Below are 19,774 nucleotides of genomic sequence, written 5' to 3'. Positions count from 1 at the left end.
TGATGTCTTTCTTACCATCTGGAAATGCTAGAACAGGGTGAACACAAGAATCCAACTGAGAAAGACGTTCCAACAGAGGGGCTTCATAGTGAATTTCAGGAGGCATGGTGTTTACGCTGCCTGAACCACAAAGAGCACAAGAGGGATTGACATCACAGCCAGAGCGGGTGGTGCTATTCCGGTTAACCTGTGAAAAGCAAAACAAAACTGACAATTTGTTCTAATAAAAACCCATCCTTGCTGGATATTGGCACATGCTTTTAGTCCCAATCACCTAGATCTCTCAAACTGTCCTCAACTTTCAAAAAACAAGACATAACTCATGACTGATAAAAATTAAACATGCACGTTGAATGATCCCATTCACAATTTTTCTATTAGATTAATTCCAAAGATACATTATTTTCTTTAAACTTCCTTTACATACAAAGAACAAGATAGAGTTAAATGAAAGTACCCCAAAGACTTAATTATTTAAAACTACAAGCTTTTTTCTTTTACATTTTTAGGCTTTAAGACAAAAGGCTGAGATGTCTAATACAGAATCCCTATAATCTTGTGCTACAAAGAACAAGCCCGGCACTTGCCAAGCATGATTCATGATGCCATCTAGGCAACACCCAATCTGCAAGATTCTGCCTGGGGAATGGCACTGTGAAAAGGAATGCTAGAAAAAAGACTAGTTATCATAATAAAACAAAACAGGAGCACTGAAACTCTACCCCAAACTGTCATCTCTCTTTCCCCCTCTCAGAATTCACAGAAATGATTTCATCTTAGTTTTCCCTATTGAATGCTGGCTTCTGTTATTTTTTTGAGACAGGTTTGTACTATGTTTCCCAGATTGGTCTTCAATACCCATGAATCCCTTATTCTCCTGTATGCCACAGTATAGATATGTGCACCACACCTGGCTTATAATTATTATGTCTCTTCTGTTTCCCCTTTTGAAGGAAAAGTGAAAAGAATGTCTCAGGTAGTCAAAGTTGACCCCAAATTCCTGATGCTGCTACTTCTACCACCCAAATGCTGAGAGCCTGTCGTATGTGTGTGTCTGAGAGAGAGAGAGAGAGAGAGAGACAGACAGACAGACAGACAGACTGAGACTGTCTGCCTGTCTTTGGAAGTGCTCAATGTTCCCTTACCCCTAGAATAACTGGATCAGCGCCCCTGAACTATACTCACAGCCCCTTCAAAGACATGTCTTCAGTACTTAAGAACAATGTGGTCTTTATCAACATTCTACAACTGCTTCTGTCTGAATATAGGTTGCACAGAGGGTCTAAATACAAAGATTAGGTTAGGTAAATTGAAGGGGAAAAGTCTAGTAAGCTGCAATGTTCAATACTACTAAAAATGATACTGAATACATTGTTGTAAACACAATTACTGTTTCAAGACAAAATTATCCATCCTACTCAGTTAATCAGGACTTCAAGATTGTAACTAATCAAACAACCAAAAACCTTAAACAAAATACAAAATCAAACCAACCAATGAACCAACCAGTCACCAATACACCTCTCAATTAAAATAAAAGATTTTCAGAAAAAAACAAAAACAAAAACAAAAGCTGAAGAGATGGTTTATCAGTTAAGAGCAATGGTTGCTCTTCCAGAAACCTAAGTTCACTTCCATATAAGTACCATTAAAAATCTATGACATTTACAGAACTTTTTAGCATGTGAATGTTGGGAATTGAACCCAGGTCCTTTTAACCCGAGCCACCTTTCTAGTACCCATAGAACTTTTTAAACAACAACAAAAAGAACTATAGTTATGCTTGATGGCAAAAAGCTTTCTTTGTGCTATTTATTTATTTAGACTTTTTTTTGAGCCTGTCCTGGAACTCTGTAGACCAGGCTGGCTTCAAACTCACTTGCCTCTGTATTCTGAGTGTTGGGATTACAGGATTACTACTGTTATGTCCCTTTTCAGTTCCCATTCTCTTTCCTAATTCATCCCCAATATCTAGATTGGGGCTCAAAAATAAATCTTTGAATTTGTATTCGAACAAAGAGTTTGTGATACATCCTGTCAATTTTAAAACTTAAAATCTAAGAGGCTAAAGTTCAAAACAATAGTCTGGAATTCAAGACCTTTTATACTTTATAATTTATGGTTAAGTCTCATTTTAGACTATTTCCAGTAAGTTTATTTTACTGAAACCTTTGTTCTAACAGCAGTATTAATATCTACAAACGATAGACATGTACACAAAACATCCACACACATAAAGTAAAAATAAATCTAAAAATAAGAACCCCAGAAGTATCAAAACATGGTACAGTCCTGTTATCTCAGCAACCCAGTAGGCTGAGGCAGGAGGACCACAAATTCATGAGTAAGAATTTTCATTTTTATCTAGTAATTGTATCATCAATACCTAGGACAGTTCAAAGTTCAACAAAAATTTTACAAAGGAGTAAATACATAAGAACAAAAGAATTCATAAAGGAAAAAACACTCTGTCCTAGTAACTTACCAGCCAGATACTCCAATATACACATTATATAGATTTCATAAGTTTCAAAAATAAACCCTGCTATTCAAAGACTAAATAATCAAAAGCTTATCACAATTATCTAGTCACCTCTATTTTCTGTGAACATGAACATATGTTTAGTAATAGATATTTGGAAACTGTATTGGAAGCTGGGCAAGGTGGCATATAACTTCATTTTCAGACCTAGGAAGTAAAGGTAGGAGGTCTAGGAGTTCAAGACCGGCCTGGGCCAACTAACAGCTACTGTCTCAAAAGCACAAAGAAAGCAGCAAAGAGCAAAGGAAGAAAGGAGGATTGAAGAAAATAACAAGGAAAAAAAATTGTAATGATTCTTTTTTGAAAGAAAGAGTATGTTCAGTTTCCAGGACCTAGGAGGGTGATTTACAACCATCTATACCCAAGCCCAAAGGGATCCTTCATCCTTTTCTGATCTGAGTACACCAGGCAACACACAGGGAACACATACTAACACACAGACTACTAAACAAAATTCTTTTCTTGTCTCCAAATTTAAAGGTGGGAGGAAGGAGCTAGAGGTGGTTAAGAGGGCATACTGCTCCACCACACCTGGTTAACACTGTTGATTTCAGCAAAAACAGTACAGGTGAGAAACAGAAGTGTTCACGGCAGCACTTAAAAACTTCCAGAGACTCTTCTTTTGTTTCAAAACTCAAGCCAGGAGATTTCAAATCTGGCTGCAGTCATCTAAGAGCTTTTTGAAAAACAAGACCTCCCAATGAACAAAGTATACATGTGAAACTGCCACATCAAACATGGCATGCTAACTCAAAATTAAAAGGGAAAAATAATTTCAATCCTAACTCCAAACAAACTAAACCAAGCTCTAGGGAGGAGCAGGTTTAGGAACTTAGTACTTTTTTAAGGCTCTCAAGAAACCTTGGGGGCTAACCTACTTTGAAAAGCATTAGGTAAATGGAGTGAGGTTGAGAAGAGACTGATCTTGCGAGTACTCACCTTCTTAGAAAGAGGAACAATGCTGCTGGGCCTAACAAGCCTCCGCTTCTTACAGCTCACTACAGGCCTTGTTCGGGCTGCCACACAGGTGCCATCAGATGATGAAGAAACTAAATTCAGCCGTTGCTTTTTATGTAATTGTTCCTCAGCATCAGAGCTATCACCTGGAACATGGTCCGCCAGGACAGGCTGAAGACTACAAAAAGGGAGGAAGATACATTTCAAAACACAGAGGAAACAAAACCTCTAATGTGGGCTCCATTTCCTGACTTTCAAATGTTCAAAGACACAAACAGGTCTTCTTTTACAGGAGCAGGTCAACTCTGGATGAGAGCACACACTTATCTCTGTGTGTGCCTACTCATAAGGCTCTCAGTGCACAACACCTATCATGTCTGAAAGGTGCAAAAGTCAATAAACTCAAGTATTCATTGTTAGCTTTTCTCCCATAACAGAAATATGTCTAACAAAAACTATAGAAAAAATTATAATTAATAACAATTTTGCAAATTTGTTTTGGAGTTTTTTTTGGTGTTGTTTTTGGAGATACGGTTTCTCTGTGTAATAGCTCTGGCCATCCTGGAACTCACTTTGTAGGCCAGGTTGGCCTCGAACTCACAGAGATCTGTTTGCCTCTGCTTCCCGAATGCTGGGATTAAAAGCAGAGAACACAATGGACCAGCCAATTTTGCAAACATTAATGAACAGTGTTAAAAACAGTTCTCCTGGGGCTGGAGAGATAGCTCAGTGGTTAAGAGCACTAGTTATTCTTCCAGAAAACCCAGGTTCAACTCCCAGCACTCACATGGCAGCTCACAACTGCCTGTAATTCCAGTTCCAGGGAACCCAAAACCCACGGCAAAAACACCAATGCATATAAAATAAAAATAAATAAATAAAAAACAGTTCTCCTGTGATAATGAATTCTAAAGATAAATAATATTTTATTCACATGCACAGGGAACTTAGGAATCTTCACACAATTTAACTATAGGATTTTTGTTGACGCCATGACCAGTCAGACAACGGTAGGTACAAAGGATTACATACATGTACTAAATAAAATAACTTGGTATTGGGAGGTAGATGCAGGTTGATCTTTGAGTTCGAGGCTAGCCTGGTCTACAGAGTGAGTTCTGGGCCAATCAGGGCTACAGAGAATCCCTGTCTAAAGAGAAAAAACAAAAAAACAAAAACCTTGGGCACAGTGTAAGACACACAAAGTATTACTCAATAATAGGGTTGCTTTAGTCAGCCCTGGCTGGGAATAACTAGGCACTCCAAATTCCTTTTTTTTTTTTTTTTTGCATTTTTTAAAAACTGATTTTATTGAACCATACATTTTTTTCCCCCTTTATTCTTTCCTAACTCCAACTTTTTTATTTTTTGAGACAGAGTTTCTCTGTGTATCTTTGGAACGTGTCCTGAAACTCATTTTGTAGACCAAGCTTGCCTTGAATTCAGACATCTGCCTGCCTCTGCATCTTGAGTGCTGGGATTTAAAGGTATGCATCACCAACATCTGCCCCCCCCCCCCACCCCAATTTCTTTAGCCCATTCTGGCCTTGAACTCGTGATCTTCCCACCTCCGCCTCTTTCACCAAATCCTACTGGTGTGTGCCACTACAACTGGCCAAATTCAACTTTTACATACATGGGCATTAAGCATGAGAAGTAAAGGAGATAAAAATTACCTGTTAACAACCCCATTGACAGGTCTCAGTGCTCCACATGATTTGGTAGACAAGGACTCTGAAATATGACTAACAGGAATACCATGGTTTTCTGAAGGCTGAGAAACAGACTCAATCTGAGTAAAGAAAAGAAATAAAAAGCACATTAGCACTAACCCCTGCAACACCATTTCACTGAAATCTCTGACATGGAACTTGAAAAACAAAATGTGGGGGCTGGAGAGATGGCTCAGAGGTTAAGAGCATTGTCTACTCTTCCAAAGGTCCTGAGTTCAATTCCTAGCAACCACATGGTGGCTCACAACCATCTGTAATAAGGTCTGGTGCCCCCTTCTGGCCTGCAGGCACACACACAGATAGAATATTGCATACACAATCAATCAATAAATTAATTAATGAAGTAGAGAAGATGGGAACATTAAAAACAAGTATATGACTTAAATAAAATAACTGAATGACAAAGAAAGACATTATTCTATGTAATGACAGTTGTTTGTAATCATAGCACTTCAGAGGCTGAAGCAGTGGGACTGAGACTCTAATATTTAACTTGACCTATGCTGATACACCTGCCTCAGAACAAAACAATTGCTTTGTAAAATTTCATTAGCTTTCTTCACGTAAGGGCTGTTATATAACTTGGCTGAGCCACACTCCTAAGGGATCTTAACATTTGATTAAAAGTAACTCACTGCACACATGTGCCATTCTCTCTGTTCTGTTTTTTTTTTTTCTTCCCTTCCTCCCCCAATTCCTTCTTTTGGACAGTCTCATGTATCCTAGGCTGGCCTCAAACTGACTATACAGTCAGGCTGACCTTGAACTCTGATTTTCTATTCCTATCTAGCATAGGATATACTATCATATACCCAGCTTTACATTTCTTTCTATTTATTTATTTGTTTGTTTAGATTTTTCGAGACAGGGTCTCTCTGTGTAGCCATGGCTGTGCTGGAACTTACTTGCTCTGTAGACCAGGCTGGCCTCAAACTCAAGAGCTCTGTCTGAATCTGCCTCCCAAGTGCTGGGATTAAAGGTTTGTGTCACCACTTCTTTACTTTAGGTTTCCTGATGGAAATTATTTAGTTACTTGCTGCCAATAAGTTGAAATGCAACTGAATTTAGTACATTGATCTTTTATCTCGAGACTTTTATATAAAAGGACTTATGCTTTTGAAAACTTCTGCATAAGGATTTCAAAAGTTTTGCTTTGTCTTTTCCAGTTTGAATGACTTGTGCACTAGCCATGACAAAGTACAATGCCTTTGCAACATTCCTTCTATACAGGCAAAAATGCAGTATGTTTTATAGTGAGTATACTTTTCTGAGGAAGTTTGCTTCTAGTCACAGCTCGCTGTCAATTTTATTTTTAAATTACATTTATTTGTATGTGAGTGAGTGCACACCAAAGGACACATGTAGAGGCCAGAAGACACCCTGTGGGAGTTTTCCTTTTTTCCACCACACGAGTCCCAAGTATTGAATTCAGGTCATCAGGCTTGGTGGCAAGCATTCTTACTTGTTCAAGACAATTTTGTTTTTTTTGAAACAAGACTATCCAGCTGGCTTCTAACTCTAATGATGCACCAATAGAAACCTTTTCGTTGTTCATGACACGTTCTGTTATATCCATTCGTTTGATCTGTTACTATGGCTAGAAATTTTCCCTTCTACTTTTTTTTTTTTTTTTTTTTTGATTTTCAAGACAGGGTTTCTCTGTAGCTTTTTGGTTCCTGTCCTGGAACTAGCTCTTGTAGACCAGGCTGGCCTCGAACTCACAGAGATCCACCTGCCTCTGCCTCCCGAGTGCTGGGATTAAAGGCGTGCGCCACCACCGCCCGGCTTCCCTTCTACTTTTTTCCCCATGAGTTTTGGATACACTGGAATTAAGCTATTTTGAAAAAAAATTTGCAAATACAAATTCAATTTCTTAAACAAAAATATGGCTATTCCTTTATTTATATTTGGTTCACTGTAACCACAAATGTTACCACTATTGAGTCAACACACAATGAATAGAAAATAGAAGAAACCTATCTGTACTGAACATTCACAGGCTTTTGGGGTTATTATTCCCTCAACACTGTATTTACACACAATGTATGTTATATTATGTATTAGAAGCTATTTAAATGTTATTTAAGAGACAAAAGTATACATGGGAACATGAGTTATATGCAAAATTACCATCTTCTCTATTTGATGTTTATTGATGGGGAGAGATAAAATAAAGGGGCAGTCAATCTCGAAACTGTATCTCTTAAAGAAACTGAATATTTCATCTATGTTGCCAAAGCAGCACTAAGCTGTTTATAAAATTTTATTATTTGTTTCTTTTTCTTTTCTTTTCTTTTTTTTTTGATTTTTCGAGACAGGGTTTCTCCGTAGCTTTTGGTTCCTGTCCTGGAACTAGCTCTTGTAGACCAGGCTGGCCTCGAACTCACAGAGATCCGCCTGCCTCTGCCTCCCTAGTGCTGGGATTAAAGGCGTGCGCCACCACCGCCCGGCAAAATTTTATTATTTGTAAAATCTGTAGTGTTAAGTCTTTATGTTGGCAATTTTATCTTTTCTCTTTTGTATTAATAACGACCTACTAACTTTACTATCTTTCCAGAAGACAAACGTTGATATTTGAATTCTATTGTTCATCTTGGTTTTGCCCTTTCTTTTTTTAGTTTTAAGATTTATTCATTTTTATTTTATATGTATAAGTGTCTTGCCTGCATGTGCAAGCACGCCCTGCAGAGGGCAGAAAGCACTGGATCCCTTTGGACTGGAGTCATAGATGGTTGTGAGCCTCCACATAGATGCTGGGAATCTAACTTCAATCCTCTGGAAGAACAGCCTGTGTTCCTAACCTAAGCTATCTCTCCAGCCCTCTTGGGTGTGCATTTTAAAAAAAAAAAAAAAAAGATATATTGGGGGGGGGGGGGCCTGGAGCGACTGCACAGTGGTTAAGAGCATTGCCTGCTCTTCCCAAGGTCCTGAGTTCAATTCCCAGCAATCACATGGTGGCTCATAACCATCTGTAATGAGGTCTGGTGCCCTCTTCTGGCCTGCAGGCATACACATAGACAGAATATTGTATACATAATACATAAATAAATAAAATTAAAAAAAAAGATATATAGGTTTCTTGGGGGTTGGATAGGCCTATATATGAATTGTTTTAATTAGGCTAACTAGTGAGTGGTTCCATTCCCTGGGATAGGGTTCTAGACTTCATAAAAGAGAGAGCTAACTAAGCACCAGAATCTATGGCTTTTGACTTCAAGACAGCTGATGGAATATGTTGACTACTTATGTCACAGGCTCCCTGAGTTCTGTGCCATGACACCGTATACCCTGGAAGTATGAGCATTCTTTCATCAGTTTAGCTGATCACAGCAACAGGAAAGGTAACCAACAGAGTTCAAAGCCAGCCTGCTAAACTTAGTGAGACTCGGTTCTCCATTCTTTTTTTGTTCGCTTGTTAAGAAACAGGGTTTCTCTGTGTACCCCTGGCTGTCCTGGAATTAGATCTGTAGACCTGGCCTGGAACTCACAGAGATCTGTCTGCCCCTACCTCCAAGTGCTGGGATGAAGGCATGAGCCACCACTGCCCAAAAAATCAGGTCGAGACAAGCAAGCAGAACCAAAGTAGCAGAACCAGGTAAAGACCAACCAAACATTCAAACATCTCTAAGCTCTTCCTTGGGAAAAATACTTTATTTCACCAAATCCTGAGTTCACACTAATAATAACAGAAAATAAATGATGATAAAGTATTTTGGGTTGCAGATGAAAGCAAACTCCTTAGTTTAACTTAAGCAACAACAACCACCACCATCCAGAAAGTCTCGTTCATCTATTGGGAAGCATAGCCAAAAGAAAACATTAACAAAGTCTATAGTTTTCAAAGACACTGAAACTTCTACCAAGTAATGTTACTATTCATAAAAGTCAGTACCTTTTTAAGGAGAAAGGATAAAGAAATGAAATAGGATCCAATAATGTAAAAGATTATTAAGATGATAGTTTTATTCTTATTACAAAATAAGAATCATTCACAAAAGTGTTTTTGGTATTTCTGCGGTATTCTCTAATCCAGTATTTTCCCCTTTGCTCTTTTATTTGTTCTTTGAGAATTTTGTACAGTGTTTGATCATACATCCACACCCACACACACCTGTCCATCTCCTCCCAGGCCCACTCTTTCCTTTCTTACACATCCAAATTGGTATCCTTAAAAAAAAAAAAAAGAGCCAGGTGTTTTAACCTCAGCACTCTGGGAAGATGAGGCAGGAGGGTCTGTGTATTCAAGGTAAACCTGATCTATATAATGAGTTCCAGGACAGTCAGGACTATGTAAGAGAGACTCTATCTCGAACTCCCAGCCCCTCCCCCAAGTTCAACTGTGCTGTCTGTATTCTTCTGAATGTGTGGCCTTCCCCTGGAAAAAACTAACTCCCTCTCAGCAGCTTCTTGGCACTATACTGGTCCAGAAGAGTTACCCTATCAAAACTGTATGCACATGTTACCTGTATGGTGCCCTGATTTCAACCACTACTCTGTAACCTTGTGTTTGAGCTGGTTACAATTGCTTGACCTGTTAAGAGCTACCTTATTTCTTTCCCCCCTTTCTATCTTTTATACTTACCAATTTATCAGTCCCATGATCTGTCTTCACCTCAGAACTAAGTGAAAATAAGTCTGTTGTATGGTCTGGGAAAGGTGCCTCCCCAAGGACTATCAACCCCTGTAGGACAAAGAGTAGAAAAAACAGTGTGAGCGGTATAAACTGCAAGCTTAGGAATTAATCTGAAATTGGTAGGGGCAGGGAATTTGTTAACCAGGTCTTTTCTCTTAACCTATGGCTCAAAAATAGCCTGGAAAAGCAGTAGCTTTACTCTCCTGAGATTTTTTTCAGGGTTTCAGGTACAGCTCAGTGATAGAGCACTTTAACCCTTCTGGGCAAGGCCTTGGATTCTAACCTTGTCAAAAAGGCTTCAACAAAAAGTTGAGAACAGTGACAAATTCAGCAAGATGTTGGGATTCAGATCTAAGCCAGAGAGATGATTCAATAAGTAGGGGAGCTTGTTGCTATGCCTAATGATATACATGAAGAAGAGAGCTGATTCTATCAGCTGTCCTTTGGCCTATAAGTTCTGACTGTGGCATATGTGTGCATATATGTGTGGGCACACCTACAAATAAATGTAAATTTAAAAGAAAGATTTAGACGCTCACACCCTCCTTTTCCTTTACCCTCATTCACCTGTCGTTCCTTTTATTCTGACCTACCAGATCTAGAATCTTATCAGAGTATTTTATTGTACCTGATAAATAATCAACTAGATTTTATTAGGTTAACATGAGCAACGGAAGGTTTTCAGTTAAATTGATCATAAATGTGTATAATTACTACACTGGGCTACTTTTGTGAATAATGAATTCATGAACTTAAAGAACTTTATCTGAGCACAAAAAAAAAAAAATAAAATAAAAAAGGACAAATGGAATAGTCTGTGCAACTGAACAACAAACTTCTTAAAACACGTCCCAAATGTAGATTCCTTGGAAACTAAATAATGCCTAAAATTGAGTCTGTGCTTAACGATTTCAAATCCAGGCTTTATAATTATCATATGAAAGAAGTTATGACAGCAAACAAAATTAAGTTTTTCAGTTAGCTAGTGGAACATGCCTATGATTCCAGTACTTGGGAGGCCGGAGTCAAGAAGATCTTGAGTTTGAGGCCCAACTGAAATACATAATAAGACTTAGCATTGAAACCAAACATTAGTAGCTTTGCTTTATCTGGCATGTGTGTATGTGTAGTAAGTGTGCATGAATGCATCTAATGAAGTTAATGTCAAGTTGTCTTTCTCAATCCCCCTACATTTTAAAGAAGCAGAGTCCCTCATTGAACCCGGAGCTTGTCAATTTGGGCCAGTCTAGCTCACCAGCTTCTCCAGGGGATCTTATGTCTCTGTCTCTCCCTATCCCCATTACTTCTCCCTCTTGACACTGGCTGCTCTTCCAAAGGACTCATGTTTAAATTTCCAGTACACATATGATAGCTTACAACTGTCTGTAACTACAGTTCCTGGTGATGCAGTGCCTTCTTCTGGTCTCTGTGGGAACTAGGCACACTAGTGATGCACAGAAATATAGGCAAAATACTCATACACATAAATGAAATTTAAGAGAAACTTCCATCTGAGTATAATGGCTCATACACAACAATAGAGCATTGAGGAAGATGAGGCAAGAGGAAGGCCACAAATTCAAGATCATTCTTCTGGCCAATAAAAGGACTGTCTCAAAAAACATAAATCTTAAAAATACTTTCTTACTATTTTGTTAAATATAAACAGACCCCCTAAACCTTATCACTTAAAAGTTAAAAAACTTTTTGCAAAAGGCAGTGTTCTTGTGCATTATTTCCGAAAAATATTCCATCTAAACGGCACACAATGGTAATGCTTATCATCTCAGAACTTGGACGGAATTCCAGTTCAAGGCCAGTTTAGGATATGAGACCCATCTCAGAAAACAAAAAGAAACTCATGAGGCTGCGATAAGTATTTGGAGTGGTGATTAATGGGGGAATCAAGACAAGATCTTGAAGCAGTTCATGCTGGCTCTGAACTCACAATTCTCCCATCTCAGCCTTTAAGAGGTTGGAATTGAAGATATGTACCATCACATTCATCTAGGTTAATTTGTTTTTAAACAAGGACCAAAAGATTAAGAATTGGGAGAGACCACAAAGGTGTATAGTCAAATAAATTATTAAAGTATAAGTCTTCAGCTGATTCCACTCATCTCCCTTCCATCTTATTAAATCCAGTGTGTGTATTGCACGCCCATGTGCCTCAGTCTAAGTGCTAAAATTACAGGCCTAAGCCGCCACACACCTGATTTAGCTCTTTCTGTATCCACCCCCACCCCTTTTTTCTTATTTCCCACGGAGACAGTTTCTCTGTGTAGCCCTGCCTGAACTGGAAATCACTTTTTAGACCAAATTGGCTTCAAACTCAGAGACCAACCTGTTTCTCTTTGCCTGGCACCGCTAGGTTTGGTTTCATTTTAATCTATCTTCAAAATTTTTCTTACATTATAATAACTGATGTATAATTTCACAGATGACAAATCAGGAAGAATAAAAAAATGGTAATGGACGCTCAAGATTGCTTATGGAAAAGAAGTTGCTGTTAACACCAAACCCAGCTTGGTCTCTATGCTTTTCCTCAGTTTTAATTACTATATGTGAAATTTCAATACGTGTTGAAATGATGAAAAGAACAAAAGAACATACAGAATGTGTTAAAAAGAAAATATTGTGAAGATAGTTTATAATTATCTGTCTGATATAAGCCTCTACCCAGAGATATCACCTCTGGAACTTAAAGATGCGTGAATGAACTTCTACATAAGAAAGAGCATGAACGTCAAATTACAGATGCTGCTAGAGATGGCTCAGCAGTTAAGAGCACTGACTGTTCTTCCAGAAGACCCGGGTTCAATTCCTAGCACTCACATGGCAGCTCACAACTGTCTATAAATCCAGTTCCACGGGATCTGACACCTTCACACCAATGTACATAAAATAAAGTTAAATAAATCATAAAAATATCTTTCGAAAGAAAAACAAAAGAAAGGTGAAATCAGTCAGGCGGTAGTTAAGGATAAATGCCTTTAATCCCAGCAGAGACTGATCTCTTGAGTTCATGGCCAGCCTGGTCTACAGATGAAGAGTTCCAAGATTAACGACGTTACAGAGAAACCCAGTCTCAAAGAAAGAAAAGGAGGAAAGAAATATTAATATATAAGCAAAGTAAATCAGGAGTAGTGAGATATATATATATATACACACACACCTCTATAATCCCTAGTAACTAAAGAGGCAGAGAGAACTTCAGCCAAACCTGAGGATAAGCTGAGTTACAAAGTTTAGGTCTAGGCTAGAGTGTGCTACACAGTAAGAGACTGATTAAAAACCTAAACACACAACACAGTACCATCATAAAAACAAAAACTAAAAGCCAAATGATTGCAGACACCTTTAACGAGTATGTGGAAGGCAGAGGCAGGAGGATCAGCCATTCACGGTCATCCTTGGTTACCCAGCTAAGTAGAAGCAAGTCTGAGCTAAATGGCACCTCGTGAAGGAAAGGATGGCAGAAAATGTAACTGAGTTTTCTAATCTGCAACAAAATTAATGCTTAAATGTGACAAATACTTACAAAATTTCATGTTCCCTACTGTACTCAAAGACAAATTTACAACTCAATAGCTATCACCAAGCATAAACTTATCTCATAAAGGGGGAGATATAATTCATGCAAGCTTGGCAAATCATGACAGCAAATTTTAGCAGGACTTAGCATACTTGTTTTTCTACAGTTTGCCATATTCTACTATCACAGGTGAAAAATATCCTCCCCCTTTGTGCGTAAAAAAGTAAACAATTAAAATAATTGCTAAAGTGAACAACAGCTCTGGAGATGGGCACTCAAATCTCAGCTCTGTGTGTTCATTTAAATGACCTTTCATTTCTTTATATTTAAAACTATGGAATAAATTAAATAAAAATTAAAGTGTGAGTTGGATCTTATGGTTCAAGCCCATGTCTAGGCTACTAAATGAGTTAATGACAACCTGGGTTACTTAGTGAGACCTTGAAGATAGAGCACAATCTTAGTCATTGTGCAGAATATGCAAAGGTGGAGAATTTAACCCTCAGAATCACCAAACTAATTAATCAAGATGAACATGGAGAACATTAAAATACTTATGATAGGGGGACCTGGAACACTCAAAAATAAAAAAGTCCGTATTATAGTGCTATATAAAAATCAAATTCATGTAATGTATAATTGAAGAAAGTTTTAAGAGTTAGCTGCTAGGCACAGTTGATGATTACCCCTTCAAAATTCATGCTGAGAATCTGAGGTTGTGCAGTTATTTCAAAGCAGTATCTTTGTAGATGACATCAAGTGAAGATATGCTCTTCAGTGTGGACAGTAAATACAACAATTTTTGTATACTTTATAGTTATTTACCTAATTTGTGTGTGCATGTTACATGCATGATATGTATATGGTACATGCCATATGTAGACTTGCTGTCCCTTCAAGCTTTATATGATTCTTGAGCAAGACACAGGCTGTCTGTTAGGTATTTTAATCAAGATGTATTTCATAATTGCTATTAATTCCCTAGGTCGAGCTGAAATATTTACGGTATACAAAGTAACAATGGATCAATTTTATAATGGAGACTATAAAACATACATGTACGCACATGCATTGAATGTATGTAAAATAGGAGAAGCAACAAAAATGACTGTATTATACTAGCCTCAGGAAACTCATTCTCAAATATATAAATTCACACTTAACTTATTAGCTGTAAAAGCCTCCAAGTAGACACTGAAAAGGTGTCTGTGACACAGTAATTTACTTGGGATAGGCACAGTTTCTTAGCTTCTACCCCACTTCACAATCTATGCCAAGCATTTAAAAAAATTCCCGTGACAACCACTTAAAGAAACTAAAATATTTACTAACACTGGAATATATTTTAGTTTTGCCCCCATTGATTTTTTTTTTTAAAGAGACGTTATTCAGGGAACAAGAGTACTTTAAGCTATGTCTTTGATGAACTTGTTTGAGTTCAACTGTCAAAGGCCCACACATAAAAAAGTAAATAAAACAAAATAGAAAGTCAAGTATAGTGGGGCAGTCTTAAAATCCTAGAGGTACGAGAATGGCAGAGATGAGCAGAACCCCAGGGTTCTGGTCTGCTAGCTCTGGTTAGCAAGCTCTAGGACAGACGCAAATGACTCTTTGTCTCAAAAGAAAAGATGGGCAGCATCTAAGGAACTCACCTAAAGTGTTGCTTTGGAGCGCATACGCTTTTGTGTGTACACTTGTGCACAGTTTTTTTAAAAGACTTTTTACAAGCATAGGGCATTTTAAAGAGCATTAGGCTTTATCTAGGCTATGCACTGGCCATGCAGCTCCCACACTATTTGTAAAAGACTTAGTAATAAGCATAAGTATATGCATGTATACTCTCAGAGGCCAAAAGGCACCTTACTTTTCGTAGCTAAAGTGACAGGTAGATGTGAAGCCAAACATGAATACTAGGAATGCTTTCAGAAGAGCAGGAAACACTATTAACCGCTGAGCCATCTCTTCAGCCTCCATCTTGAGCTTTAAAATGTTTGCATGAGACTGATGATCTAACTTAGCAGATTAATGGGCTTGTCAACCAAGTCTGATGACTTGAGTTGGCCCTCAACATCAAACTATTATAAAAAATGCTTTGCAAGAAGAATGTAAGCACCATGAAAGCAGGACGTTTGTTCTCTAATATATCCTACCAGAAACCACTGTGGGTACATGGTAAGCACTCAGTATTTGTTGAGGGATTTGCTTCCTATGCATAATTTCTCAAGTAAAATTCAAAACAAACGGAAAATATTTTTTCCAATACAGCTTTATAAGAAGAAACACTGCTCAATGTCACTGTAAAGATAATCAGTCCTCTGCAAATAGAAAATAAAATTCTTATGTTTTATCTAAGTTTTTGATAAGCTTTTATTGAATTTTTTTGCCAAAAAGAGAAGCCTAGCAATAATAGAGAATATGTCTAATCAAATAAGCAAAATGAAAAAGCAGCAGACTTCATGCCTTTCTCAAAATGAAATAGACAGATAGTCTGTAGTTATATTATATGGTATCTTTATCATATTTTTAATATTTATTTATTTATTTAAATATTTATTTATTATATATACAATATTCTTTCTGCATGTATGCCTGAAGGCCAGAAGAGGGCACCAGACTTCATTACAGATGGTTGTGAGCCACCATGTGGTTGCTGGGAATTGAACTCAGGACCTTTGGAAGAGCAGGCAATGGTCTTAACAGCTGAGCCATCTCTCCAGCCCCCCTTTTTTTTTTATCATATTGGACCAGATTCCATTGTTTCTAATCACATGTCAAGTGAACGTTACATTCTATTTTCTGAGCTACACTATAGTACCATCAGGCTTAGACCATTAAACTATTAGGTCAAGTAGTTAAACTATGTATTTTGATATTGTTAAAGAGTTATTGAAAGAATGGTAAGAGGTGGAAAAAAAGAGGTAATGGAAGATTTTAAACTCATCAGAAAACACCAGAAATGTATCCCTTACCTTATTAGCACGTATCTGTTTATAAATATCCGTTTGCTGACGAATTCGATATTCCAAGTCAGAAACATGGGCCTGAAGCCAGTTCCAGCGACTGACAATAGCTGCTCGGTCTGCAGCCCATCTCCATTCAGATCTGCGTTTCCTACAAGAAAATAAACTGAGTGAAATCCAAGAGCCGCATTACTATCTATACCAAATGGGAAGAGGAACAGAGTGGGTAGATTCTTATACAAACTAACTATGATGTAAAGACAGACAAAAAAAAAACAACCAAAACAGACAATCCACTTTCCTTCCAAAGCTAATTTAAGTAGAGGTAAAACTAAGTAGAGGTGTTTATTATACCCTGATACTGGGAGACCAAGTTTTTCCTGAAATTGCTTTAGATTCTCAGGAGATAAAAGACATTTTCTTTGTTAAAACAGTATCTTAATAAAACTTCTTAAATTCATTCTTCCTACCTACCTACCTACCTACCTACCTATCATCTATGTTTATTTTGAAGCAGGGTCTCCCTATGTAGCTCTATCTGGCCTCGAACTAAGAGAGATTCACCCGCTTCTGCCTCCCTAGTTCTGAGATTAAAAGTGTATGCTACAACATCCAGTTTAATAACAATTTTTTCTAATCTAAGAAGCCATTAAAAATTATTACAGCTACAGAAATTCAAACTTCCTGAATAAAGATAAATATATAAAACTTCATAGCAGAGAAGAAAGCTTCATATTCTTAGCCAGAATCATAACCTGAATGAAAGCCATTATAGAAATTTTACAGATAAAACTCAGAAAGCCATAAATAATTTACATAAATTATAAAATATACTTTTTAAAAAAATCTCAATTAAGTTTAAAAACTGATTTGCTTGGGTTTTTGATATTGCTGCTGCTGCTCTTTAGAGGCAGGGTCTCATGTATTTCAAGTTGGTCTTAAACTTGCTATACACCTAAGGATGACCTTGAATTCCTCATCATCCAGCCTTATGGCAGAGTTAAAGTTGTGTGCTATATTGGGGAAAGGGGTGGACATTTAAAATTTTTTATTTTATGTGTACGGATGTTTTTATCTGCACATATGTCTACTCATAGTGTGCATGTCTGATATTCATGAAGGCCAGCGAAGGAGTTGAGTTCCCCGTGAGCCACCATTTGAGTGCTGGGAATCAAATCCAAGTCTTCTAAAGAGTATCCAGTGCTCTCAAAACTACGGTGCCCCCTTACTAGACCCTACAAAATAGTTTTAATTGGAAGCAGAGAGCAGGAATTCAGAAAAGTGAAGTATGATCAAAACTTGAATGATCAGGTATTACAGACTTATTATAAAGTGGTAATACTTATGGCAGTGTAAGATGAACAGAAGACCAAAAGAACACAATACAGACTACCAAAATTGATAGGTGGATACATGAATTGTCAGCTCTTTACGTGGACAAAATTAAAATCATGTTTTGTTATGACTTGCTGCCATGATTCTGGGTTGTGAAGTTGCTTTTCTCCTATAGTCAATCTTAAAATATAAAAATAAGTATTTGAGACTTAGAACAGGTAAGAATTTTCAAGTAAGACACAGAAATACAATCAAAGTTTGAACATACAACAAAAACTTAGTGAACAAAGTTAAACAACACTTATTCATACCGTTTTCAAGAGTAATTTGGCTAGGTTAAAAAAAAAAGTACAAGCCCAATCACAAAGAAATTCTGCTTCTGAGAACACACATACACACATAAATAGTGAATATTTAGTATGCTTGACTCAACAATCTCTACTAACAAGTGCTTGTCCTTTAACTCTGTTCACTACATTTTTGTTATGTTGAAACTTTGTGTTTCTGTGTCTTATTTGATAATTCTTACCTGTTCTAAGTCTCAAATATTCATATATAATATATATGCTTCTGAGGCGTGCACGAGGAAATAGGTGCATTATGTAATCAAATTCTGCTAATGAAGGCAAATAAATTATAGTTTATTCCTTAAAATTTTTTATAGTAATAAAAATAAAATCAACCAGAGTTCTATATCGACATGACTAGATCTTAAGACAATGCTAAATGGAAAATTCACATAAAAGCAAAAATCAGCTGTAAATGTTATCACAGATACACACCATCATTAAAGAAATACGTTAAAAAAAAATTTAACGTAATACTAGTTAGCAATTACAGTATAAACCAATGCCTAATTTCAACAATACAGAATGAGAAAACATGGGGAAACACGACACACAGGCACGTGCGTGCGCGCACATACACAGACTATTATTCTTACAGATCAATTAAAATGTATAAAAATATACTTGGAGCTGACATGTAACAGAATCAGGGTCACTGTCACAGTTGGTGGATGAAGAATCCAGGCAGTCTCTTGACAATGATCCTGATCTGAGCTCATAAGCCTCCAAGTCTTCTCAAGAAACTGTTCCAAAACATGAATCACTTTAAACTATCCAAGAGAGACTGCTATAGCCAGTAGCCTTTAAGTTACCCACCCACTTGGGTGTGGCCTCTTATGCTATAAACGCCAATGTAAAGCATACATTCTCTTTCTCTTCCAGCTGCTGGATTTGGTTCCTGTTCCCCATTCATGCAGAGGAGCGTTATCTGTGAGTCTACCCCTGGTGTAGGAGGATATAGATATGAATAATTTGCATTAGTATAAATCTTGATTAATTGATATAAATTTAAGGTCAATTTTGTTATATGTATTTCTGATCTTGATTAAGGTATTGTGGTTGTGTAGTTCATTGAAAAATGTAATAATTAAGAAATATAGATTGTTAATGGATAATCATCTATAATAGTCAAGTTTGTAGTCATGTTAGATTTTCTAGATATGCATAGATATATTTCAGATAGACATTCTTCATATCTTTCAAAGACTACAGAATATGGCATTTAAAATGTTTTACTAACTTAGGACTTATCATGACAATGAGGCATATCTGCTCCTGGCAGCACCAATCTACTTCAAGAGGAAGATGGACATCAAAGAGACTCCTTATGGAGTTTGCCAGCCATTTGGGCAAGAAACTGCTCTTGCCTGGACTGGTTCACTGAACATGCAGTACCCGCAAAGAGATGACTGCTAAACTTGCCAAAAGGTGAGATGATCCTTCGGGGTTCCTGCTTCATAAGAGTCTGCGAGACATTCTGCAGGACACACAAAAAAAGTGACTAAACTGTCTTTAAAACTTCCTGCTTCATAAAAATCTCTGCTGGATACTATGGGCCTATAGGCTAAAGATGGATGCCCCAAAGGTACAAAAAAACTTTGGATGACTGTCCAGGAAATGAGATGTCTCTGTCATTTCAAGAGTTTTGAAAGTTGCTTATAATGTACTTTCTGTTAAAGTAATATTATATCCTTCTGGAGTTTTTGGTGGAATTTTAGAATTTATAAATATT

General features: G+C 37.2%; 1 protein-coding gene across 7 annotated transcripts in view; it reads right to left on the bottom strand.

Moving 5' to 3' along the window:
- The window catches only part of Kansl1 (KAT8 regulatory NSL complex subunit 1), a 122,872-nt gene that overhangs the window by 18,582 nt on the left and 84,516 nt on the right, over nt 1–19,774 (bottom strand). For 5 of the 7 annotated variants that reach the window (XM_041635736.1, XM_041635735.1, XM_041635740.1 and 2 more), the window contains 5 exons: nt 16,370–16,511; nt 9,815–9,913; nt 5,176–5,291; nt 3,482–3,677; nt 16–187 (listed from right to left, as the gene is read on the bottom strand). In XM_041635736.1, coding sequence (XP_041491670.1) covers nt 16–187; nt 3,482–3,677; nt 5,176–5,291; nt 9,815–9,913; nt 16,370–16,511 — 725 coding nt within the window. The remainder of the gene's footprint in view (nt 1–15; nt 188–3,481; nt 3,678–5,175; nt 5,292–9,814; nt 9,914–16,369; nt 16,512–19,774) is intronic. The other 2 variants (XM_041635739.1, XM_041635741.1) reach the window with 1 other exon arrangement.

The sequence above is a fragment of the Microtus oregoni genome, unplaced genomic scaffold, assembly GCF_018167655.1.
Source record: "Microtus oregoni isolate MIOR12 unplaced genomic scaffold, Mior012 000048F_ref0000485, whole genome shotgun sequence".
NCBI lineage: Eukaryota > Metazoa > Chordata > Mammalia > Rodentia > Cricetidae > Microtus > Microtus oregoni.
This window is presented reverse-complemented; position numbering and strand designations above follow the sequence as displayed.